Raw genomic sequence first — 26,379 nt, forward strand, 5'->3', positions numbered from 1 at the left:
CACTCTCTGCTTCCTACCATGGAGCCAATTATGAATCCAATTCCCACCATACAGGCCATGCCATCTTTTCACAGCTACCGCTGGGCAGGAGGTACAGAGGTCTGAAGTCCCACACCATCAGGTTGAAGAACGGTTACTTCTCTTCAGCAGTTCTGTTCTGGCACCAACTGTAAAAATCTTCATAACCATTTCAGTTTAACAACACTATGATTACCTTGCATTAAAACAGACTTTTTGCTGTAATTGTGTTTTTTTCTTGTAAAATTCATGTACAGTTTGTTTCTCTTGTGAATGCTGCTATGTGATGCTTTGTGCCTTTGATGCTATTGCAAGATCTTCATTGCAACCATACATAAATGTACATATGCATGACAATAAACTCAACTTTGACTTTGAATTTATAATAAAATGGTAGAACTATGTCATCATTGACTGTTAGTTTTTGTTATTAAATGAATTTAAATTCCATAGCTGCTCTGACAGGATTTGATCTTATGTAACTGGATTGTTGGTCCAGATCTCTGTTTCTAGGTGGGTAAGTTAACCATCAGCATTGAATCAGAATCAGAGTCAGGTTTATTATCACTGACACATGGTGTGGAATTTGTTGTACCACATACCCTAATTATGAATTTTTAAGCATTCTTGCTACTGAAATTCCTATCAGCACGTCTGAATTTCTAATTTGGTTGATATTTGAGCTGCTATTGGTGGAATCATGTCAACATTGAGGAACAGCAGAGAAGCAAAACCAATTTTTGGCCCCTGGTGATCATTACTAGGTCAAATAAGAGGTCTCTAAGGTTTCTACGTTTTAAAAGTTCAGTTTAGAACAACTGATTTCACAATGTTTGTATATTCTACACAAATTTTATTATTTTGTTAGGGGGAAACTTGCAGAGATTTATCCTGAAATTAAGGTGATGCAAGATCTCAGTGGGCGTATTAAACAGTTTTAAGCACCCTAAGGACCAAAAGCAGTATCTCCTCTTTCTTTCCAGTCCTGATGAAGGGTCTGGCCCAAAGGTCGACTGTTTATTCTTACCCATAGATACTGCCTGGCCTGCCGAGTTCCTCCAGCATTTTGTGTGTTGCTTTGGATTTCCAGCATCTGCAGATGTTCTCGTGTTTGTAAAATCATGAATTTGTTTTCTGTATGTTGATCAGAATCACACCTTGATTAACTGTCATATCACGCCGACCTTGTCATGCATTTACTGTAATAATATTAAATGTATTCCTCAGTTTAGACAGAAATATCGTCATCACATCGTAAATTTTCTCGAGCTGGATCCGCCAACAACTTGTCGATGTGGTTGGGTATTTACACATTCTGCGCGTGTGTGTGTTAATTCTTTACATAAAATCTGAAAAAGCTTTCGTCAAATAAGTCCATGCGTACGTTTGAGCTCAACATCAAACGCGGCTCCCCTGGAGCGCCCGCCTCCTCCCGTGTGCTATTAGTTAATGCGCCCACCTTCCCACTTTGCCCGACTTGTGATTGGAGGAAATCAATGTCAAGCATCGCCCTTGGGCCGTTGAACACCGCCTCCCTCTTCCCGGGCTTGGTTTTCCGGTACCAGCGAGAGAGCTGAGTTTGCAGCATTGGAGGCTGGACGGGTGAGGGAGCTGAAAAACCGGACCAGCATTTCTGCTGCAGTAATAATTGGTTAAATATATATTTACCAGGTTGCCGTCACTACTTTGAAATACATTTGACTTGTTTTCGGTTTTTTTAACCAAAACAGTATTTTACCGAAACTGTGCGTAAGGAAAGAGAAAAAGTTATGTCATGGAAGCTATTTGGATCTATCAGTTCCGTCTGATAGTGATCGGAGACTCGACGGTGGGCAAGTCCTGCCTCCTCCGGAGGTTCACCGAAGGCAAATTCAACGACTCGTCTGACCCCACGGTCGGCGTGGACTTCTTCGCCAGGCTGGTGGAAATCGAGCCGGGGAAGAGGATCAAATTACAGCTGTGGGACACGGCGGGCCAGGAGCGGTTCAGGTGCGCTCAGGGTTCAGGGTTTAGTTTGCTGTTTTTTTCCCCCCGCTTTTTGAGGTAGATGGAGAAGTAAATAGGTAGCGGGGTGGGCGAGCGAGCGCGCTGTAGCTGCTGGACTTTGCTCGTGGGAGATGTCCTTGATTTGCATCACTTCAAACGGCAAGCGAAATAATGCAACTTTGGGAAGCGACCTATACAGTCCCTTTGGGAATCGATTTGAGAAATCTATTCTGTTCTCTCGTGATTTTTATTATTATACCAGCATACTTGTGTTTCAGGTCTGTCCGTGGTGCTGCTGATTTTATTACGTCCGCATAAGCGGTTTTATTTCCAGCTGGGTTAATTTATAACTGCCATTGATGAGAGCAGCACAAGTAAGAAAAGTATTTAAAATTATCCCACTAACTAAATCCCTCTTTCATGTTTATTCGGCTAATTTATGTTTGGCATATTTGAATTGGATTGACTATTGGGTAAACGCGAGGGTTAGCTATATTTATTTGAAATTGCAGGTTGGGACTCAGACTTATCAACAAACTGTTAAACCCCTTAGGCAAACTGAACCCTAAACGACTATAGAATTGGAATCTGGAGATTTGAGACAGATTTAATTTATAACAACTTGAACAACTGCAATGAACGTTGTAACAAATAGGCCATTTGCCTGCTTAATTCTGTGCTGTGAATTTTGACCGACCATAGCTACCTTGTACCCCTTTACAAAGCTGGGCTGTAAAGTGTTGGTTCCAGATTCAAAATGTACCTGTGGCACTGCAAACTTGCTTTTAATTCTTGGTTTTCTTGAGCGTTTTGATATTAGAAGCAGTAGATATGCTTGTTAGCATTTCAGTGTATAGTACAGGATAAAAAAGTGGCAGATAAAATATAGTATAGGGAAGTGTATGGTAATACACTTTGGTAGAAGAAGTAAAGGCGTAGGTTATTTTCTAAACAGGAAGAAAATTTTAGAAATCAGAAGTGAAAAGTGACTGGGAGTCTTCATGCAGGATTCCCTAATAGTTAACTTGCAAGTTCAGTTGGTGGTAAGGAAGGCAAATGTAATATTAACATTCATTTAGAGAGCAGGAGAATAGAAAAGCAAGGATATAATGCTGATGCTTTATAAGGCATTAGACTGCACTTGGAGTATTGTCAGCAGTTTTGGGCCCTTATCTAAAATATCATGAGAACTATCTTGTGAATGAAAGAGTTAATGTATGGGGAGTATTTGGTAGTTCTGGGATTACTTACTGAAGCTTAGAAGAATAAGGGGGATCTCACTGAAACCTATTGAAAATTGAAAGAGATGTGAAAAGGATGTTCTCTATGATGCGGACATAGGGGACGCAGCCTCAGAATAGAAGAACATCCATTTAGAACAAAAATGATAAATTTCTTTACCCAGAGAGTGGTAAATCTGTGGAATTCATTGCTGCAGGTGGCTGTGGAGGCCAAGTCATTGGGTTTATTTAAAGCCGGGGTTGGTAGGTTCCTGATTAGACAGGGTGTGGAAGGTTATGGGAAGAAGGCAGAGAATGGGGTTGAGAGGGATAATAAATCAGCCATGATGGAGCAGACTCAGTGGGCTGAATGGCCTAATTCTGGCCCTATGTCTTGTGATCTTATTGTTTTATCATTCTTAACATGGTCAACACTCTGCTTTAAAAATGATAATGAAATTAAAATTTCTCTTTAGTGGTATTATTTTGATATGTGTGTAATTTTAGTACAATTATTGATATGAATTTGGGTTTAGTATTTTAAACAGAGAATTGGCATCTTAAATCTTTAATATCACACCTTGTTATTCTCAATTGGTCAATTCCTAGTCCATGTTTTGTCACCTAAAATTGTTTATTCGCACGTGTCCACTTTAAAATTTAATCTGGCATCCAATATACTAACTTGCCTTGGTCTTCCTTGGTACCTTTGCAGTCCTCCTCATTTAGCAGATATAGTTTCATGCACTTCTGTCCAAATCATTTGTCCATCACAGCAGTAGACTTGATTACACCACCTCCAATTCTTCCAAAAATACCTCTTGTTTTCTTATTTCTACTTGGCCTTGCTGCAATTCAGCTGGTGAAATCATTCAAAACTGTTTTTTAAGTAAGAATTTCCAGGACTTGAGACCCAGTTTTGGCCAAAAATAGACTTTATTGAGTCAGTGGTAGGTGATGAAGGTTATTCATGTACTACTGTTACACCAGGTGATGTAGATAATATTGCCAAAGAAACCTTGATCTCATTTGGCAGTGCACTCTGTAGGTAATATATTTGACACACTGGCTGACAATGGAATGCTCTGGTTTGACCTGGATGATTATGAGTTGGTTGTATGTGATCATACGAGAGCACACTCGGATGAGAACTTCTGATGTGCCTTCTATGAGAGGCTTTGATGAGTCAGGATATCAACTGAATACTGAGTCATTCATCTGCTCCAAATACCATTGGCCTAGTTTGAGTTTTAATCAATTGTTACCACCCTAAGATATCAATATTGAGGAAATTGGTGATGCTAATTCTATTCAAGTTGAAGTAAAAGTACAGTAGCAAAGCAATAAAGGCATTGTGAAGTATATTTGTGATGCAATTGTTACTTGCCTAAAAGCCCAAGCCTGATTATTAACCATATTTTGGTACACGGCTTCATCATTGCAAATGGAGCTGAACATTCTACAGTCATTAACAAACTGGCAACTGTGACCTCCAATAGAAGGGAAGTTATTGATCAAGCAGTAGAAGAAAGTTGGGCCAGGAAAGATGTTCTGAAGATTTCTGACTGTGATGTCTTGGGGCTTTGATAATCAACCTTTAACCTGATTCCATGGGATGTAGTAACCATTTGAATTTTTTTAAATTTGCCTGACAGCAAATTTTGGAGGTCAAAGGCTTATTGCTGCTGATTAATGTCAATCAGTGATCATGAATAGGTGTATTTATTTCAGTTTTCAGACACACAAAAATAGATAAATGACTGAAAGTAGTTGATGCAGCAAAAGCCACAAAACTATTCAATATTGAAGATCTGAGCTTGAAAACTAACTGTGCCTGCTCCCAAGCCATCCCGGTACAGTTATAGTATTGACATTTACCCAACAATGTGAGGGGAAAACATCCTTTTCACAAAAAGCAGGATAAATGCAATGCAGTCCAATCAGTCTGTAGGTCAATCATCAACACAGTGATGGAAGGTCTCATTGACAGTGCTATCAAATGGCATTTACTCACCAATAACCTGTTTAATAGTGCCACTTTGGGCTTTACCAGGATCACTTGAGTTCAGACCTCAACATGTCCTTGGTCCAAACGTAGACCACAGAAACTGAATTCCTGAGGTAACAGTGATATTTGGCAGTGAGTACCCCTGAAGTCAGTGGATATCAACAGGAAGACATTGCACTGGCTGAAAGTGTATCTTTCCTCAACTATTTACAATATGTTAATGACTTGGGATGATGAGACCCAATAGTACTGTAGCTAAATTTGCTAATGATATAAAGTAGATGTGACTTTCACAAATTTTGAGAAGGACACAAAATGCTTGCAAAGGGGATATAGATAGTTATGAATAGATATAAATGGATCAATGGAATGAGCAAGAATTTAGCAGCTAGGATATGATATAGGAAAATTTAAGGCTATCCACCTCAGAAAGAAGAATCAAAATTTTAAATATATATATCATTTAAATCGAACGACACCATGCAATATTGTGCAAAGGGATCTGTGGCCCTAGATCATGAAACACAAAAAGGGTGAACATGTAAGTACAGCAAGTAATGCAGAAAGCAGGTGAAATTTTGGCTTTCATTGAAGGGAGTATGGAATACAAAAGTAGAGATGTTTTGATGCAACTTTGCAGGATTCTGCACAGACTGCACCTGAATTACTGTGTACAGTATAGCTTTAGAGTCCGTGTGTAAAAAAAGGTGCATTGGAGGCATGCAGACAAGACTCACTAGTTTAATTCCTGGTATGAAAGGATTGACGTTGGAAGAGGGGTTGAGTAGGTTGCTTATATACCCATAAAACTTTTCAGAAGTGATCACATGGAAATGTAAACACGAGGAAATCTGCAAATGCTGGAGATTCAAGCAACACACACAAAATGCTGGTGGAATGCAGCAGGTCAGGCAGCATCTATAGGGAGAAGTGCTGTCGACGTTTTGAGCCGAGACCCCTCCTTGCCGTTGACTCAACCTGCAAGTTAACCTGTAGGGAATCCTGCAGAAGTACTCCCAGATCCCTTTGAACCTCTTGATTTTTGAGGGTTTTTTCCCCCAATTTAGATAATATTCTATACCTTTATTCCTTCTATCAAAGTTAATGGCCATACATTTCCCCACATTCCATCTGCCATTTCTTTGTCCATTCTTCCAGTCTAAGTTCTTCTGCACACTACCTGCTCTTCCTATCTTTGTATTGTCTGCAAACTTGGCCACAAAGCCATCATTGCCATTGTCCAAATCATTGACATATAATGTAAAAAAAAGCAGTCTCAACACTGACCCCTGCATATCACCACTAGTCACTGGCAGCCAACCAGAAAAGGTCCCCTTTAATCCCAGTTTTTGTCTCCTGCCTGTCAGTATCTTTCCTGTAATGTCATGGGCTCTTACTTTGTTAGCTTCATGTGCGGCACCTTATCAAAGGCCGTCTGAAAATCCAAGTACACAATATCCACTGACTCTCCTTTGTCTATTTGCCTTTGCATCTTGTAGGTTCATTTCTAGCTAATTAACGTGACATAAGAAATAGCAAATGGAGTCAAATGCTTTCTTGAGTCTCCTCTGCTATGTGATAAAATTATGGCTGATATTCTACCTTGCCCACTTTGTCTTCCAGTCCTTGAATCCCATAATCACCTCTATATTAAAAATTGATGATCGCAGCCTTAAATATTCTCTATTTACAAACTTCTGAAGTGAAGAGATTTCTCTTCGTGTCAACCCCAAATAATTGGCCTTCCCTAAATTATGTTAGTGGTTATCACAATGCTCTTGCAGTTTGAGGCATTTTGGAGTTCAAAGTTCAATTCCAGTGCCTTTTGTAAGGAGTTTGTATGTTCTCCCCTTGAGTGTGTGGGTTTCCTTCGGGTGCTCCAGTTTCCTCCCATTATTATTTCATGTCCACAACAATTTACCTTTCACTACCATGTAAACCTTGGTGGAAGTAACCAGTACACAAATTTACAGTTCAGTGTAAATTATCCTGTGATCAGGCTAACGTTAAATAGATGGGGTGCTGAGTGGTGTGGCTCATTGGGTCGGAAGGGCCTGTTCTACGCTGTATCTCTAAGTGAAATAAAATAAATATACACCACCACCACCTTGCTAACTCAGGTCAATCTGTCTATATCACCCATCACCCAGAACATACCCTCTTCTCATTGTTACCGTCAGGAGGGAAATGCAGAAGCCTAAAGGCACACACTCAGTGATTCAGAACAGCTTCTTCCCATATGCCATCTGATTTCTAAATGGACATTGAACCCATGAACACTACCTCACTTTTTTTTTATTGTTGATGTTTTTGCACTATTTATAATTTAACTATTTAATATACTGTAAGACCATAAGACATAGGAGCAGAATTAGGCCATTTGGCACATGAAGTTTGTTCCGCCATTTCATCATGGCTGATCCAATTTTCCTCTTGGCCCCAATCTCCTGCCTTCTCCCTGTATTCCTTCATGCCTTGACCAATCAAGGATCTATCAACCTCCACTTTAAATACAGGCTTGGCCTCCACAGATGTCTCTGGCAAAGAATTCCACAGATTCACCACTCTCCGGCTAAAGAAATTCCTTCTCATCTTTGTTCTAAAAGGACACCCCTCTATTTTGAGGCTGTGTCCTCTAAGACTCTCCCACCATAGGAAACATCTTTTCCACATCAACTCTAATAAGGCCTTTCACCATTTGATAGGTTTCAATGAGGTCGCTCCTCATTCTTTTGAATTCTGGTGAATGCAGGGTCAGAGCCACTCTTTATATGACAAGCTGTTTATTCCTGGAATCATTTTTGTGAACCTCCTTTGAACCCCCTCCAGTTTCAGCACATTCTAAGATTAGGAGCCCAAAACTGTTCACAATACTTTTAAGTAAGGCCTCATCAGTGCTTTATAAAGTTTAAACATTACATCCTTGCAATCCTAAGTCCCTTTGGGCCCCAATTTTTTGTATTGTTTCTCCATTTGGAAAATAGTCAACACTTGCAATTCCTCTACCAAAATGCATGACCATACACTTCCCAACACTGTATTCCCTCTGTCACTTCTTCGTCCATTCTCCTAATCTGCCTGTCCTTCTGTAGCATCTCTATTTCTTCAAAACTACCTGTTCCTCTATTTGTCTTTGTATCGTCTGCAAACTTTGCAACAAAGCCATCAATTCCACCATCCAAATCATTAACATATAACATAAGAAGTATCAGTCCCAATCAGTAGTCACTGGCAGTCAACTAGAAAGTGCTCCCTTTAGTCCCAATCTTTGCCTCCTGCCAGTCAGCCACTGCTTTATTCAGGCTAGAATCTTTGCTGTAAGCAGCCTCGTGTGTGGCACCCTGTCAAAGGCCTTCTGAAAATCCAAATACACACCAACCATTTTCCCTTTATCTATCCTGCTTGTTATTTATCAAATCTGTAGGAGTGATGGTGTTAAACGCTGAACTGTGGTCAATAAACGGCAGCCTGACATAAGTATTACTATTGTCCAGATGATCCAAGGCCGTGTGAAGCATCCACTGTAGACATAGTATGGCAATAGGCAAATTGCAGTGTGTCCAGGTCAGTGTTGAGACAGGAGTTGATTCCAGTGATAACCAACCTCTCAAAGCACTTCATCTTCGTGGATGAGAGTGCTTCTCAACAATAGTTGTTAAGGCATCTCACCCTGCTCTTCTTGGGCACTGGTATGATTGTTGTCCTTTTGAAGTAGGTGGGAACTTCTGACTCTAGCAATGAGAGATTGAAAATGTCTTTGAACACATCCCGACAGTTGGTTATGGGGCCTGTTGGCTTACGATGATTCACCCTCTGACATCGGTCTCTGAGACAGAGATCACAGGGTCACCAGGTGCTGCAGGGATCCTCATAGCTGGAGTTTCATTCTCCCTTTCAAAGTATGCATAAAAGACGTTAAGCTCATCTGGAAGTGAAGCATCACTGCCGTTCATAATGTTAGGCTTTGCTTTGGCCTGCAAACCCTGCCAGAGTTGACGTGCATCCGATTCTACCTCTGACTTTGCTCAGAATTGTTCTTTTGCTCTTGACCGAGCCCTCCATATGTTGTACCTGGCCTTCTTGTATAGTCTTGGATTACCAGACTTAAATGCCACATATCTAGCCCTCAGCAGACTATGAATCTCCTGGTTCCTCTATATCTTTTGATTTGGGTATGTATGGTGTATTCTCGTAGGCATACACTAATAACACAGTGATAACTGTGGCATACTCATTCAGACTGCAAGATGAATCCCTGAATACAGTCCAGTCCACTGACTCAAAGCAGTCCTATAAGCGGCTCCTGTGCCTTCTTTGTCTGTATCTTCTTGGTCCTTGCTACTAGTGCTGTGGTCTGCCTATACTCAGGAAGTAAAAGTACAGCCATGAGATCAGACTTTCCAAAGTGTGCTTGTGAGGTGGCCCGGTAAGTTCTCTTTATGGTTGTATAACGATAGTCCAGTCTGTTGGCTCCTCTGGTTCCACAAGTAATATGTTGATGATAATTATTTAGAGACTTTTTCAAGCTGGTTTGGTTAAAATCCCCCAGAGTGATGGGGAAGGCATCAATCAGGGTGCACTGTTTCATGCCTGTTGATTACATTGTTCAGTTCATCTAGAACCTGAGGTAGGGTGTACATGTTACCAAGACTCACACACAGACAAAATGGATGACACTTGATGGTGAGATGTTCCAGGTGGGGTCCGGACTGGGACAGAAACGCTAATCATAAAGTATACTCTGCCTCTGAAAGTACTATCTTTACGGTGAATTGTAAAGCCAGCTAGAAGTATTGCTGCGTCTGGAAAGACTGGGGATATCCAAGTCTCTGTAAAACCAAAAAACCCAGCAGTCCTTGATGTCCCTCTGATACAACAATCTTGCTCTGAGATTTTTGATTTTATTTACCAGAGACTCTAAGTGTGCCAGCAGAATTTTGTGTGTGTGTGTGTGTGTGTGTAAATTTTGTGGGGTTTTTTTTGCTATTTTTGGCATAAATTCTATAAAAGCTAATTTTATTCTACATCTCAAATTCTTGGCAGTGATTATTTAAGGGTGAATTTCCATTACCTAAACAGCCAAAACATGAAGATGCTTTGCCTCAGAGTTACATTATTGTTCCTAAGGTTCAGAGACCCAAAACATGCAGATGTTTAAGGTGTGTCGTAGCACAATTTGCCTGCCCAACTGGTTGCACCCGCATGTTAACTACTTGCGTTTCATGTACAAACACATATATACCAGACTGGACATCAGCATTACACTATCTTAAAAAAAAAATACAGTACTGCTTTGCTCTCCTGTGCTTTTTTTTTTAAAAAAAGCATATCTTTGCATTTCCCCACAATATATTTTTTGGCACTTGTCCACTCAGCTGACTGGTCTATAGCCCTTTGCATTCTCTTCACAGTACAGTCTACCAAGCTTTGCATAGTATGTCAGTAAACTTGTTTTGCTCTCTGTCTTTTGTAACTAGATTATTAACATTAATTTTAAATTGTCAAGGCTCATGTACTGATCTTTGGTGTATCCCACCTATCAACCTGAAAATGGTTTGTTTATTCCTAATTTGTTCTCTGTTTATTTCCCACAATAGTTGCCTGTGGAGGGAGCCCTTTTCTTGAAACCACCTTCAGTTATTTAATCCTTGTTTAACATCATTGGGGAAAAATGTGGCAATGTTCATCACTCTATGAACTTCAGTAGCAATACAACAGATCAAATTCTGATGACATGGCTTGCAGATGAATCCTGGGAAGAAGTTTTTTTTTAACCAAATATTAGTTCCATATCTGTAACAATTTTGCTTTCACTACAATGTAAACATTGGTAACCAGTACGCAAAGCCTCAGGTTCCTCTTTCACACTGAGGACATCTTTCATGTGTTATGTTGCACTACCAGTATTTTAAAGTGGATACCTTCCAGAACTATGAATGCACAAACTATTTAGGAGCAAGAGTAAGCCACTCAGTTTGTCAAACCTGCTCCACAATTTAATAAGATTAGGGATGACCCTTACTGTAACTGTAACTCTATGATTCCTGTCTACTTACAGTAATTTTTAATCCTTTGGCCCATCAAGAAACTATCTACCTCTGTTTTTATATTTAAAAAAATTCTCAAATACTCTGCTTTCACAACCTTTTAAAGAAGGGGGTTCCTAAGATTCATAACACTGCATGTGTGAAGCGAAACATTTTGGAAAGTCAAACCAGACTAGGATTTATACAATGAATATTGGGACATTAGGGAGTGCAATCTTACAAGTCTTTAAAATTATAAGAAGGTAAGGGAGTCTAAAACTAGGGGCCATAGGTTTAGGGTGAGAGGGGAAATATTTAAAATGGATATGAGGGGCAACATTTCCATGTAGGGGGTGATCAATATGTGGAATGAGCTGTCAAAACAAGTGGTTAGGGTAGGTACAATAGTATAATTTAAGAGGCACTTGGATAGGTATGTGGAGAAGAGGGACCTGGAGGAGCATGAGTAGAACACAAGAAATTGGGACTAGCTAGGTAACAATGTGGTGGGTGAGGATTGGTTGTTCCAAAGTGTCTGTAATTGTGCTATACTGCTCTAGGAACTTAAGACCAAGAGAGAAAAGTTTGCCTCATCTGTCTTAAATAAGTGTCCTTAACTCTGGGTATAGGCCATCTAATGCAGATGAGGACAGCATATTGTAAATCTTTGGACCAACACTGGTTCAATAAGCAGTGTTGGTTCAATATGGAGTGTAAAAGAGCACGATGGAAGCAACACCAAAATAGAAATTAAAATGAACAGCAAACCTGGTAAAGTTACAGTACAAGATTATATACATTCTAAATATGAAACCACATAGTATAGAACAAGTAGTGCAATTCTGTTGAGTAAGATAAATCTTCTATTATCCATTGGTGAATAATAAGGCGATAAGTGATAGGGGCAGAATTAGACTATTCAGCCCAGTGACTCTGCTCTGACATTTCATCATGGCTGATCCATTTTCCTTTTCAATCCCATTCTCCTGCCTTCTTCCCATAACGTTTCACATCCTGACTAATCAATAACCTATCAACCTCTGCCTTAAATATACTCAAATACAACTGTCCCACAGATTTACCACCCTCTGCCTAAAGAAATTCCTCTTCACCTATGTTGTAAATGGATGTCCCTCTGTTTTGAAGCTATGCCCTCTGGTCCTAGACTATACCACTACAGGAACTATCCTCTCCACATTCAATCCATTTATGCCTTTTAACATTCAATAGTTTCAGTGAGATCCTCCTCATTCTTCTAAATTCCTGTGAACACTCAGAGCCATTAAACACTCCTTGTACGATATCCCTTTCATTCCTAGAATCATCCTTGTGAAACTCCTCTGAATCCTCTCCAGTCTCAGCACATCCTTTCTTCATATTCTAGTCCTCTCAACACGAAAACTAATTTCGCATTTGCCGCCTTCATCCACTGAATCAACCTACAAGATGACCCTTAGGAAGTTTAACACGAGGACTCCCAAGTCCATTTGCATGTCAGAGTTTTGAATTTTTTGCCTATTTAGAAAATAGTCTACACTTTTGTTTTTTTTACCAAAGTGTAGAACCATACACTTCCCAATACAGTAAAAGAAGCAGTCCCAACACCGACCCTACGGAACACCATTAATCACTGGCAGCCAACCAGAAAAGGCTCACTTTATTCCCACTCTTTGCCTCCTGCCAATCAGCCAAACTTCTATCTATGCTAGTAACTCTCCTGTAATTCAATGAGCTCTTATCTTGTTCAGCAGCCTCATGTGTGACACCTTGTCAAAGGTCTTCTGAAAATCCAAGTACACAACATTCATTGACTCTCCTTTGTCTATCCTGCTTGTTATTTCCTAAATGGATTCCAACAGATTTGCCAGGCAAGATTTTCCCTTAAGGAAACCATCCTGACTTTGACCTTTTTTTTAATCACGTGTCTCCAAGTACACTGAGACCTCATCCTTAAAAATCGACTCTTAACATCTTCCCAACCACTAATGTGACATTTGCAAATTTTCAGTCCTCCAGAACCATGCCAGAATCTAGTTATTCTTGAACAATCATTACTAACGCCTCCATAATCTCTTTAGCTACCTACTTAAGAATCCTGGAGTATAGTCCATCTGGTCCAGGTTACTACCTTCAGACCTTACAGTTTCCCAAGCACCTTCCCCCAGAAAATAGCAATTGCACTTACTTCTGCACTCTTGAAATTCCAACATTCTGCTAGTGTCTTTCACAGTGAAGGTAGATGCAAAATATATATATTCAGTTTATCTGCCATTTCGTTGTCCCCCATGACTACCTCTCCAGTGTCATTTTCCAGCAGTCCAATGTCTACTCTCATCTCTCTTTTACTCTATATATCTGAAAAAAAAACTTTTGGTTATCTCTTTGACATTATTGGCTAGCTTACAGTCATATTTCATCTTTTCCCTCCTTATGGCTTCTTTAGTTGCCATCTGTTGGTTTTTAAAAGTTTCCCAATCCTCTAACTTCCCACTAATCTTTGCTCTATTATATGCTCTCTCTTTGGCTTCTATGTTGGCTTTGACTTACTTGCAGCCATGGTTGCATCATCCTGCCTTTAGAGTCATCCTCCTTCTTTGGAATGGATCTATCTTGCACCTTCCAAATTGCTCCCAGAAACTTCAGCTATTGCTGTTCTGCTGTCATCCCTGCTAATGTCCCTTTCCAAACAACTTTAGCCAGCTCCTCTCTCATACCTCTGTAATTCCCTTCATCCACTGTAATACTCATGCATCTGACTTTAGCTCCTCCCTCTCAAATTGCAGGATGAATTCTAACATGACTACTGCTTTCTAAAAATTCTTGTACCTTAAGCTCCCTAATCAAATCTAGTTCATTACACAACACCCAAATCCAGTACCACCTTTCCTCTCGTGGGCTCAACCACAAGCTGCTCTTAAAAAGCCATTTTGTAGGCATTCTACAGATGATCTCTCTTGGGATCCAGTACCAGCTGATTACCTGCATATTGAAATCCCCCTTGACTATCATAACATTGCCTTTATGACCTGTATTTTCTACCTCCCATTGTAATTTGTGGCCCACGTTCTGGCTACTGTTTGGAGGCCTATATATAATTCTCATCTTTTTACCCTTGTTTCTTAACTCTACCCACAAGGATCCTACAAATTCTGATCTTGTATCACCTCTTTCCAAGGATTTGATTTTGTTTTTATCAATGGAGCTACCCCGCGCTCTCTACCTACCTGCCTGTTTTTTCCAATACGAATTGGATGTTAAGCTCCTAACTATGATCTTCTTTCAGCCATGGCTCAGTGATGCCCACAATACCATACCTGCTAATCCCTAACCGCATTACAAGATCATTTACCTTACTCATGGTGACAGTTACTGTGAATGGCATGGAAGAATCTGCCAATGTCCCCAAACCCAGAGAGTGGGCTAAAGTATTCACAGCCATCTCACCCTCATACACAGGTCCCCATCAAACAGAAATCAGTCTTCATTTTTTTTCTATTAATAAGTTATAATCGTCCCATATTTAACCAAGTAGGATTTACGTTACAGCTTTGCAAGTCCTGTTCACCAGGGTGTCTGCAATGAAACTCCTTTTTGCTATGCAAATATTTCAAACACCTGCAAAATTTCTTGAACAAATGAGGACAGTAGAGGGGGAATACCAAGAAACTCATCAAAAGTCCCAATAAATGTTAAGTTTTTGAATCTTTACACTGCCCCTCAATTCCAAAATTGTTTATACCATTCACATTGCTCCTTTTCACTTTGTTTTGATACATTGTCTTTGTACCATGCTCCTGAACAATTTATTGTTTCTCATTAGTTGGCAGTTTTATTTTTTAATTGCTGCATTTCCCCTTGTGGCTGTGGTTTTAACTAAACATTTAAGGTCATTTCCTTTCATTTGTTCCTGAAGTATTGAATTCTTTAGAATAATGCTCTGGCCACTGCAAAGCAAAAATTTTATTGCCACATCTTTTACCCAATCCTGTAAGGAAACCTCTTTTCAAACATAGACGCTTTTTAAATTTTCAATTTGTTGCCACCAGGAGTATGAATATCATAAACAAACCATATTATGCACAGTCCTGTGCTGTCTAGATTCTTTCAAAAATCCCTTCTCCCTTGTTAGATGGGGAGTGGTCTATTGCCAAGTTCTCCAGTAATTTACTCAATGGAGTAGGCCTTTTCTCATTTCAGCTTCAAGCCTTTGTTCCTATAAGTTTCATAAAATTTTGGATTGCTCCATCCTTTCTGGATGTGTCTAATGCTATAACCATTCACTTACACTTGAACTCTGGCAGAATTAAACCATTCTATCAGCTGTTATCAGGCATTCTTAGTCTCAGTCTTTGTTGATATTCAAGCAGCTTTTCCTTGTTTGCTAATGCTTCCTCCAGATTGATTTATAATGGTTCATGCATTTGGAAGTGCCACATTGATGAAGTAAGGGAAAAAATTTAATTTGTTGCTGAATTTGGAGTACATAGTGCAATTTTTCTCTGACTCAAGCAAAAGTTAACTGCATATTTGAAGCGAGTACAGTTGGCCCTCCATATCTGCGGGTTCTGCATCCACAGATTCAACCAGCTGTGAATCGAAAATACTGTACAGGTTTCCCCCACTATCCAAAAGTAGAGCAGGAAATGTCATAAAGCGAAGAAGTAATTACCATTAATATATATGGGGAAAAGAGCGTTCCCAGACCCAAAAAAAACCTACCAAATCGTACCAAATAACACAAAACCTAAAACAACACTAACATAGTAAAAGCAGGAATGATATGATAAATACACAGCCTATATAAAGTAGAAATAATGTACATACAGTGTAGTTTCACTTACCAGAATCAGGAAGACAGCGAGCACACTGGAAGGTTCACTCATTTTCCTATCATACAGTTCTTTGTAAGCACTCAAAACATCCTGCAAACCTGCCCTAAACCTACGTGCCTTTTCAAACTTAAGGTCATACTTTTCTGCAATCATTGCGGCACTGTCAATCGTAGCGAAAATCTCATGCATTTCAAAGCAATGGCGTGCGCACTGCCTCTATTACAGCTCACTGCAAAACAAACGCTGAACGCTATTTGCACTGAGAACTACGATGGTTGCGTCTGTACTGAACATGTACAGACTTTTTTTCCTTATCATTATTCCCTGAACAATACAGTATAACAACTATTTACATAGCATTTGCATTGTATTAGGTATTATAAGTAATCTAGAGATGATTTAAAGTATACAGGAGGATGTGCGTAGGTTATATGCAAAAACTATGCCATTTTATATAAGGGACTTGAGCATCCGCGAATTTTGGTATCCGTGGGGAGTCCCGTAACCAATCACCCGCGGATACGGAGGGCCGACTATACTCCAAACTGAAATGTCAATTTCCTGTTGTTGATAATAGGACACCTACTTGCATTATTTTGGAGTTTCATATATTCTATCCCAGATCATACTTGTAAAATCAGCTTTTATTTTTGTACATATTTTAAAGCTAGGAACAACATTATAATTTGTTTAAGTTATTAATGACTAAACACTTAGCCTTAACATCTGTAAAGGGTAATATATAATTTAGTTTTAAGTATAACAAAAAATTGTCTTGGGGGATTGTGAGTTTGTGTCACTTGTTTACAAAGTAAAATCAAAGTACATCTCATGGTTATCTTCATCTGGATGTAACATCTTTGTACTATCACTAGCCAGTTGTTTTAGCCATTAATAAATTAAGTAATAGGAAGCGTGAAGTAGACTTCTTTTCAAGACTTGTGAACTGTATCCAGTAATGCAAGGACCAAGTTTTGGCACTTGGAGGGCCAATGTGAGATTATAGATTTAGACTGCAGTTGATGGTACTTTCATATGCAAGAATTTTTTTAAAAAAATCTAATATGTGAACCTTGATCTTATTTTAATATAACAGACCACATAAGTGAAAAGTTTAATTTTAAATTCAGTTTTTGTTTTCAGAATTAGGAAGTGAAAATTTTCAGTTCCTGTATGAAATGAGCAGAACACATTATTCTGAAAGGAATATTGTAAATTTATTTACAATTATTTTAGTTTTCTCTCATTCTAAGTATGGTGATCCCAGTTAATTGGGCCATTGGTTAATCAGGGCAGCTGCTAATTTGGGACCAACTCTTAAAGAACAAAACTAATCAAAAAAATAGCCAGATTCCCTTTGTTATTTGGGATACTGTGCCACTTAATGGGGGCTGGAGACTGTTGCCGAACAGTTTCTAACTAGTGTCAGACATGTGCACTTGTATAGCCATTAGATCAGCCTTTCTCAACCTTTTTGCCCTGGAGGAACCCTTGAAATAATTTTCAGGTCTCAGGGAACCCCTGCATAAAAATTATTAAATTAGAGCTCACGGTATGTTAGTGTGATCAGTAAGTTGGAGATGTAATAATCCAAAAGTATTTGGCAATGCTCTTTTGATTAGGGAATGAATTTTTAGCCACCCTTTCTTGGGAGGAAAAAAAACAGATAGTTAAGCTTGGCTTACCTTCCTTTTCTTTCTCTTTCAGAAATTTTAAAAACTCATAAGGCAAACATAACGAATTTCTCAATTCTGGGTCGAACTTGGGATAAGCACACATGGATTTCACCATCAACTAAAACAAGACTATTTCTATCTTTGCTCTTGATGCTTGTTAAACAAGAAAAAAGCTTGCTCACACGTGTAAGAAGTTGAAAACTACAGCAAAATTTTCATTACTTTTCTTTGAATGGCAGGATACTCTTCTTTTACAGAAATCCAGAACTTGTCCAGGAGTAGGTCAATGAATCTCATCTTGAGTGCATGATCAGAGTGCAGCTCACTAAGTTCTTCCTCTTGTCTCAAAGTCAAGTTCTCAGGCTGAGCAGAAGATTCAGAGAAAGGGTCCCTCACAAAGTCATACACTTGTGTTGAAAGGGAGGAAGGACGTTGTTCAATTTTGTTCTGCAGTTCTTCCAGCTGGCTTTCAATAAGACTTGAGACTTTCTGATATCCTACCTCACTCTCAAGCCCAAGCAGCAATGGAAACATTTCATGATTTCCTTTTGCAGCATGACTTTTACAAAGATTGAGTTTCCTTCTAAATCCAAGTCAAAGTTAAAATCAAAACATTTTCGCCAGGGCCTTGCAGAGACTTATTCAACTGGTTCATATGATGAAAAATGTCTGTTAAGTAAGCTAGTTTCTGCAGCCATTCTTTATCTTCAAAGCACTTAGCAAAATCTGACCTACTGTTTTCTTGAAAGTACTCCTGCAATTAAGCTTTCAGCTCAAAAACCTGTTGAGAACTCGAACCCACTGTATTTCTGTATGTAGCAGGAGATTGATGTGCTCTTTGTCCAGGTTTTCTGTTTTTGATAGATTGTTGAGTGAACTAGTCTTAAAGCTACTAAATAACTTGTTTCCTGAATCTTTTTCCTGACTGACTTTATTTTCAAAAGCTTTTATCTGTTCGTCTTGAGATTGCCATAGTTCGTTTAAAATATTTAGCACTTTTGCTGTCATTTGTAGTTAAATGTCTTTTCAATTTTACTGGAGCCATTGCTAAGTTGTAAGTTGTTTACCACAGACTAGCCACAACTTGGGTCACCAGTCCACGTAAAACCCATTGATAAGTAGCCTTCGTTGTAAAGATATGGTACTGGCTGATTACTTTATTCCCGCCCACTGCTTTTGACTCCAGGTGGTTGACTTCTGGGGCAACAGGAGGCATTGGATCCTTGCTGCAGTCCTTAGTCTTCTGATCACAGAGGGTGATCAGGTGTGCGTGTGTGCGTGCGTGTCCCACCAGACTCACCTGGCGAGGTCCCCAGTGGAAATCTCTTTATGCAGGGGTCCTTCCCCTGTACATTGTGGACCTGGGGTGGAAGGTGTTGCATAGGACAGTACCATGCAACAGGTTTTTAAGCAGGTTCACTGATGCCCTGTCCACCTGTACATTCTGTGACCGGGAGGAGTTGGTGTACCACGCTTACATGGAACGTGAGAGGTTGCACAGAGGGGGCCGGTCGCCAGGAGGATCTACTGGTGGCTTGCTCCTGGGCATAGCCAAGATGGCCATTCACGGGTCTAGGCGGAAAGTTGATGGCTCTGCCAGAGCCAACTGCCTGCCCCTCTTCTGAGGATACATTCATGCCCAACTGCCCTTGGAGAGGGAGAATGCAGTCACTATGGGTACAGTGGGGGATTTGTGGGAGCAGTGGCCCACCCCCTTTCTCCTCCCCCCAGGGAATTGACTTTTATAGACAGTAGTCATATTTTAACTTGAATTTATTCAGTCTTGTAAGTACTTAATGTTTGTACTTAGTGTATTTGTTGTGTAAATACACTTTTATAGTTTTGTAATAAAAAAAGTTGGACTTTTTATGTCTGTTTTTGCACTAGTGCAGTGAAATGACTCAGAAGACTGTAATTCTTCATCATTAATCTTATCAGAATTGTCCGTAGGCTTAGGCCTAGAATTCTCCTCTTCAAAGCTCACCACACTGGACATTCTTTAGAATGAAAATTTCCCTCCAATTTTCTACTACACTGGTAGAGTTTGTTTGCGCCCATAAGTCAGCGGCTCATAAAGGGAAGTTGGCAGAGGTAATACGGGAGGGAGAGTCTGATGTCACAGCCCAAGTTGGGCAAATCCATTCAATGCTCAGAAAATGCATTTCACACTCCTCATCAGCCTACCGTCCTCCCATCCGTGCAATACAGCGCTCCCCAATTGTCAACGGCTTTCACCATCTCGCGTTTAAACCTGAGAATGGACTCAACTGAATAAACACGGTCCTACTGCACACTGCCGTATTGGGCTGAGAGACCTCTAACGATATTGCTAACAGGGCTGCTTGGTCACTGCCCATGATTGCTAGCATTGCGCGTTGTGTGAAATTCAAATAAAACAATGTATTTTTTAATCACGATCTCGTGCAGCACCCTTAACAGCCCCTCATGGAACCCCAACTGAGAAACCCTGCCTAATCCCTGTCTAATACCGTGCTCAGAGTGAACAGTTTTTAACTTGCATTAGTTTCATGTGTTTGTTTTTTTTTTTAAAAACAGTAAGTTTTGTCGCTGTTGGCAAAAATGTAAGTAAGACAATTCAGAACTGTTTTGCTCGTGCAGTTTCAAACTTGGATTTGCCAGAAACAGCTGGGAGTGAAGCTGAAACTATTTCATTACTTCAAGTTAGGAACTACAAAGAATTTGAAGATGTCAACAATCATCTTGAATGTTGCATAGAAAATGAATATCTGGAGGATGGATTTGTTGAAAGATTTTATGAAGGTAGTCTATTATCTAAACTAGGTGTTTGCACTGATTTTGTTCATTTACATCTAATCAAAAGAACACTGCAGCGTACAGGTACGAGGTCCTCCATTGATCGGGCTCGGACATAGATATTGTTTGACTAAGTGATAGACAAGCCAGGGCAGTATGATATTAGACCAGGAGATATTGGAGCAGAATAAGGCCATTTGGCCCATAGTCTGTTACACCATTTTGGCATGGTTAATCCAATTTTCCTCTCAGCTCCAATCTCCTGACAGATTTGTCAGGGTAGATTTTCACTTGACGATACCATGCTGACTACGACATACTTTCTCATGTGCCTCCAAGTACCCCAAGACCTTGTCCTTAATAATCAACTCCAACATCTTCCCAACCACGGAGGTCGGAATAACTGGCCTATAGTTTCCTTTCTTCAGCCTCCCTCCCTTTTTAGAGCAGCATTTGCAATTTTCCAGTACAGTATTCTGGAACAATTCCTGAATGTAGTGATTCTTGAAAGATCTTTACTAATGCCTCCATGATCTCTTCAGCCACGTCTTTCAGAACTCTGAAGTGTACACCATCTGATCCAGGTGACCTGTCTACCTTCAGACCTTTCAGTTTCCCAAGAACCTTCTTTCGGGTCATAGTAACTTCATAACCCCATACTCCTGGAATTTATTAGTGTCTTCCACAGCGAAGACTGATGCAAAATACTTATTCAGTTCATCCACTGTTTTGTGGTTCCCCATTACGACTTCTCCAGCATCGCTTTCCACTCTCACTTCTCTTTCACACTTAATGAAACTGAAGAAATTTCTGGCATCCTCTTTAATATTATTGGTGAGCTTACTTTCGTATTCCATCTTTACCTTCTTAATGATTTTTTTAGTTGCCTTCAGTTAGTTTTTTTTTAAAAAAGCTTCCAAATCCTCTAACTTCCCACTAATTTTTGATCTATTAAATGCCAATTCTTTGACTTTTATGTTGGCTTTGATTTCTCTTGTTAGTCATGGTTATGTCATCTTTCCTTTAGAATATTTCTTCCTCTTTAGGAAGTATATATCCTATGCCTTCCAAATTGCTTCCAGAAATTTCAGCCATTGCTGCTCTGCCATCATTCTTGCCAGTGTTCTTTTCCAATTAATTCTGGCCAAACCCTCTCTCGTGCCTCTGTAATTCCCTTTATCCCACTGTAATATTGATATCTGACTTTGGCTTCCCCTTCTCAAATTTCAGGGTGAATTCAATCATATTATGGTCATTTGCCCTAAGGGTTCTTTTTACCTTAAGTGCTAATCAATTCTAGTGCATTGCACAACACCCAAACCAGAATAACTGATCCTTAGTGGGCTCAACTATGAGCTGCTGTAAAAAGCCATCACATAGGCACTCTTTATATAAAAAAAAATAAAATTCTCTTTTCCTGGAATCCAGCACCAATCTGATTTTCCCAATCTACCTGCATATCGAAGTCCTCATGACTATTGTAACATGGCTCATTTGGCATGCATTTTCTACCTCCCATTGTAATTTGTAGGCTACATCCTTGCTACTGTTTGGAGGTCTGTTTACCCTTGTAGTTCCTTAGCTCTATCCACAATGAATCAATACCTTTCAACCCTATGTCACTTCTTTCCAATGATTTGATTTCATTTTTTTTTACCAACGAAGCAATGTTGTCCCCTCTACCTTCCTGCCATTCCTTTGGATACAATGTGTATCCTTGGTCATTAATCTCCCAGTCATAATCTTTCAGCCATGATTCAGTGATGCCTATAACATCATAACTGCCAATCTGCAACTGTGCTGCAAGTTCATCTACCTTATTCCGTATGCTGCGTGCATTCAAATACATCACCTTCAATTGAGTATTCAGCCTTTTCAATTTTTGTCTGCTTTTTACATTGCAACTCATCCTTTTGACTACAGTTTTGCCCTATCAACATCCTCTCCTCACTACACAGTGCCTCGGTTTGTAAACCAGCTACCTCATCTTCAGCACCATCATCTGCCTTTCCTGCAATATTTCTTGCATTGAAATATAGGCAGCTCAGGACACTAGTCACACCAAGCTCAATATTTTGATTCCTAACTTTGAGGTCTTTCTTATCAACATTGCATTAGAATTCTTGTATCTTTTAAAAATTATTGACTGTAAATTTTCAAAAAAAAGTTGTATTTCTCTGCTCAGTGCCTAAAATGCTAAACTGCTGACTTAGTTCTTTGTTATCATAGAAAAAAGAAATTAAAACAGATGATCAGAATGAATTATCTATTAAAGGATTCCAGTAACTCTTTTTGAGATTGCTTGAACTGATAAATCCTTTCTAGATAGCAAAAAATACATATTAAGGTGCTCTTCACAACAGACATTTATGAAACATTAATAAATACAAAATTTATTTAGAGATACAGTACAAAACAGGCCCTTCTGGCCCAAGAAGCTGCATCACCCAGTATCCCACCTATTTAACACTAATCTGGTCGCAGGACAGTTTACAATGACCAATCAACCTACTAACCAATATGGAATATGGCAGCTACGGAAGCAATAGAAAACCATCTATTCAGTATTTCTAGTTTATTTTGTGGCTGTTTGGTAAATGCTTTCATCAGATCAAATCTAACTGAACCTTTTATCCATGTGATACATTTATATTATTTTTGCACAAACTTTCAGCATGAATTAGTATTAAGTTTTTGTTTTGATTTGATTTCAAAAATGAAACTTCACAAATAATATTTCCAAGAACGAAATAAAACATTAGCATTAACATTTCTAGTTTATTATTCCTGAGCACGGTATGGTTCTGAAAGGTAAAACTGATTGAATTCTACTCCCCTTTTTTTTTATCTTTCTTAGGTCTATAACTCGATCCTATTACCGTAACTCAGTTGGTGGTCTACTTATATTCGACGTTACAAATCGCAGGTCTTTTGAACATGTCCGTGACTGGTTGGAGGAAGCAAAGATGCATGTTCAGCCATTCAAAATCATATTTCTTCTTGTTGGACACAAATGTGACTTGGCAACCCAACGGAAAGTTTCAAAGGAAGAAGCGGAGAAACTTGCCGCTGTGCAGGGTATGAAATACATTGAGACATCTGCAAAAGATTCTACCAATGTGGAGGAGTCTTTCACTGTTCTAACCCAGCAGATATATGAGCTGCTCAAAAAAGGCAACATCTCCATCCAAGAAGGATGGGAAGGTGTTAAGAGTGGTGTGGTTCCTAATGTTGTTCATTCTTCTGAGGAAGCTGTGCAGCCTGGAAGAAGGTGCCTTTGTTAATTGGTAGGGTTAAAGAACCCTCTATTCCAAAGAATTGCTTAATGTACTTTAGCCATTTGTGCAAGCTTACATAATTAAATTTACAAGGATTTATCCTAGACCTAGTATAGAATTGATTAAATATGTTTCATTGGAAAGTAAGTACCCCAATATGGCTACAGAGCTTCTCCAACATGAAATGTACATATTTTATTTTCAATAGTTGCTGACTTTAATAGTAAGAAAATATTTTTTGCACTGTAAAATCAGGTTTTATTTTTGGAGTGTTGCCTACTATAAGGCCAGCCAATCTGTGGGATAGGATCAGTAAAGATTTAATAAATATGTATATTTGATATGAACCATTTACCCTAAACAATGATTTAAGTATGGTTTTGTCCACTTCAGGAATGTTTGAGTAGTTTCTGGGAATTGAGAAGCTGTAATTCATAACTTTGTTAGTTATTTATTAGAAACTTTTTTTTGTTGTTTTTGTTTTGCTATTCCTTAATTTCCCAGCCTTTAAGAATAGTTTATGAATTGTGAATATTTCCCAAGATTTGGATCAGAGCCTTCAGCGTCATTAATGGTTAACAAAGTGGCCATGAGTCATAAATTTAAGAGTTAAAAGGAGCAAATGAAAACAATAGGGGTTAACTGTGCTTTAACTGGGGCTTCAAAAGGTTGCACTGCTGTTAGTTACTGACAGTAATTCAAGCCAGCAGCTTGGCTGTATGCACAGAGTTGCTGTCTTCTGTTAGAGCCTTGCACTAGGTTCTTTTGTGGACCAATATTACTTAATGTTTAACTAATATGTCAAATCAATGAATGTTGGCATGGCAATGCAGTTGTTCAGCTTAACGCTTTTAATGTTACAGTTTACAGTTACAAATTGCTGCCTTTTGTCTATTTTTGGAAAGTGGTAAGGCTGCTAATGCTATTGAACAATCATTCCAAAATTTGCATTTTGAAATGGAGATGAAAATAATGAATGTGGATGGTGGGAACAAGTTAATATTTGGCTCAACTGTGATGCTTTCAAAAGACTTGAATATCACCAGCAATGGGCAAGTTTAAAATTCATTAAGTAAGCTTTTAATCTTCAGAGAATATTGAAATACCCACCTTTAGGTCAGGCAATTTTATACATTCATGCTTACTTCCTTGCACTTAATTGTTAGCAATTACTGCATACAAAAATGTAGTTTCCAGTGTTGTCTGAAATGTATGCAATATACTGAATTGGCTACTAACCTTTGGCACATATGCCTGCTCTTTTTCTGAAGTCAAATGTGAAATGTATAAGTAAATGAGTAAGTGAATTAGTAAGTCTTTTAAATCAAGTTGTTTGCTTATCAAATCTGATTTAACTAAATCCAGCTGTGCATTGCAAAAGCACCAACTTGCAGAGAAAAAAAAACTAAACAGAATTTTTTAATGTTAAAATATCTGGATGTGCATTTGCACTCTGCTTCCAAAATTCAGTCAACCACATTTTATTACTTTATAATATTGTATCCATTTTATTACACATGACAGGAATGGATTTCTAGGCCCAAGATATTTTAAATTTACTGACATCTTGTATTGCAATTTTAACGTTTAAAATGCAGTCTGAGTGGTGAAAATCAAATACTCCAGACTTTCTAATTGGCTATTTATAATTGGTGTTTTTGATTCACTCCATTTTATGTATCACAGGGTTTTAAAACTTCAAGATTTTAATTTCTTTCCCTTTTAGTATAACCACCTATGTACTAGAGGTGTGGCCAATCAGTAATGATCATCCCAGCCAATGAATGTATTTAAGAAAACCTATTTATATTTGGCATCCAAGAACAGAATATTCTTTTTTTAAAAAAACTCGAGTTGTGCTGCAGTATCATCAATGTGAGATGTTAACTCTGTTTCAGCTGCTGTCAGGATATTATGAGCATTTATTTCAAATTTCTCATTTCTTTGGTATTAGATTGTTGCATCTATTTCATATTTACACTATATTCCTTGAAATGTTTATTGTCATTATTATTTTAATTGTCATACTTTGTAGCAATCTTTAATCTTGGCCTTTAGAACTGCTATCAGGTGAAATTGGAAATTATGAAATTTGAAAATTGAAAATTATGCCTTTCAGACATAAATAATACAAAACATTCACCTAAGCTTTGGGAACTAGTTGTTTTGTCATCTTGAAGTAGGGTCAAAATTATTTGTGTTCATCTCTACATTTTGGAAAATTATCAATTTAACACTTACATGTTTGTTCCACTACAACAATATTTCACTCAAAAATTTCAATAGTTGTACTTGTGAAGAGGCTTAGAAGTAAGGAATAAATTATTGAATGTCAACATTTTTATTTTGTTCTCCAAAATAAATATTGTTTTGAATATGTGTAGATGTTTGACTTCATTTATCCTCTAATTTTAGCAGTGAGTTCTGATCTCTGAAGATTATTTATATTCTCCTAAAACCAATTTCAATTTCCTCATGGAAGCTAGTATTTAAAATAATAATTACTTTTATAACAACCAGAAATGCCCAAGAAGCATTGAATATAGGTTTTTGATGGTTA

At 38.7% G+C, this 26,379-nt stretch overlaps 1 protein-coding gene across 1 annotated transcript; it reads left to right on the forward strand.

The window, feature by feature from the left end:
• The first annotated feature begins 1,587 nt into the window (after positions 1-1,587).
• LOC140726805 (ras-related protein Rab-39A-like) lies at positions 1,588-26,194 on the forward strand. Its single transcript, XM_073043653.1, has 2 exons — positions 1,588-2,007; positions 23,399-26,194. The coding sequence occupies exons 1-2, from the start codon at positions 1,793-1,795 to the stop codon at positions 23,823-23,825; spliced, it is 642 nt and encodes a 213-aa protein (XP_072899754.1). The 5' UTR covers positions 1,588-1,792; the 3' UTR covers positions 23,826-26,194.
• Positions 26,195-26,379: the final 185 nt, after the last annotated feature.

This window comes from Hemitrygon akajei, chromosome 4, assembly GCF_048418815.1.
Source record: "Hemitrygon akajei chromosome 4, sHemAka1.3, whole genome shotgun sequence".
NCBI classification, from domain to species: domain Eukaryota; kingdom Metazoa; phylum Chordata; class Chondrichthyes; order Myliobatiformes; family Dasyatidae; genus Hemitrygon; species Hemitrygon akajei.

What these genes read in the sequence shown, in the direction of transcription:
- LOC140726805 (XM_073043653.1), top strand. Translation starts at nt 1,793, where the DNA reads ATGGAAGCTATTTGGATCTATCAGTTCCGTCTGATAGTGATCGGAGAC. An exon ending in GCGGGCCAGGAGCGGTTCAG is followed by an intron (nt 2,008 to 23,398) that starts GTGCGCTCAGGG and finishes TATCTTTCTTAG; the next exon opens with GTCTATAACTCGATCCTATT.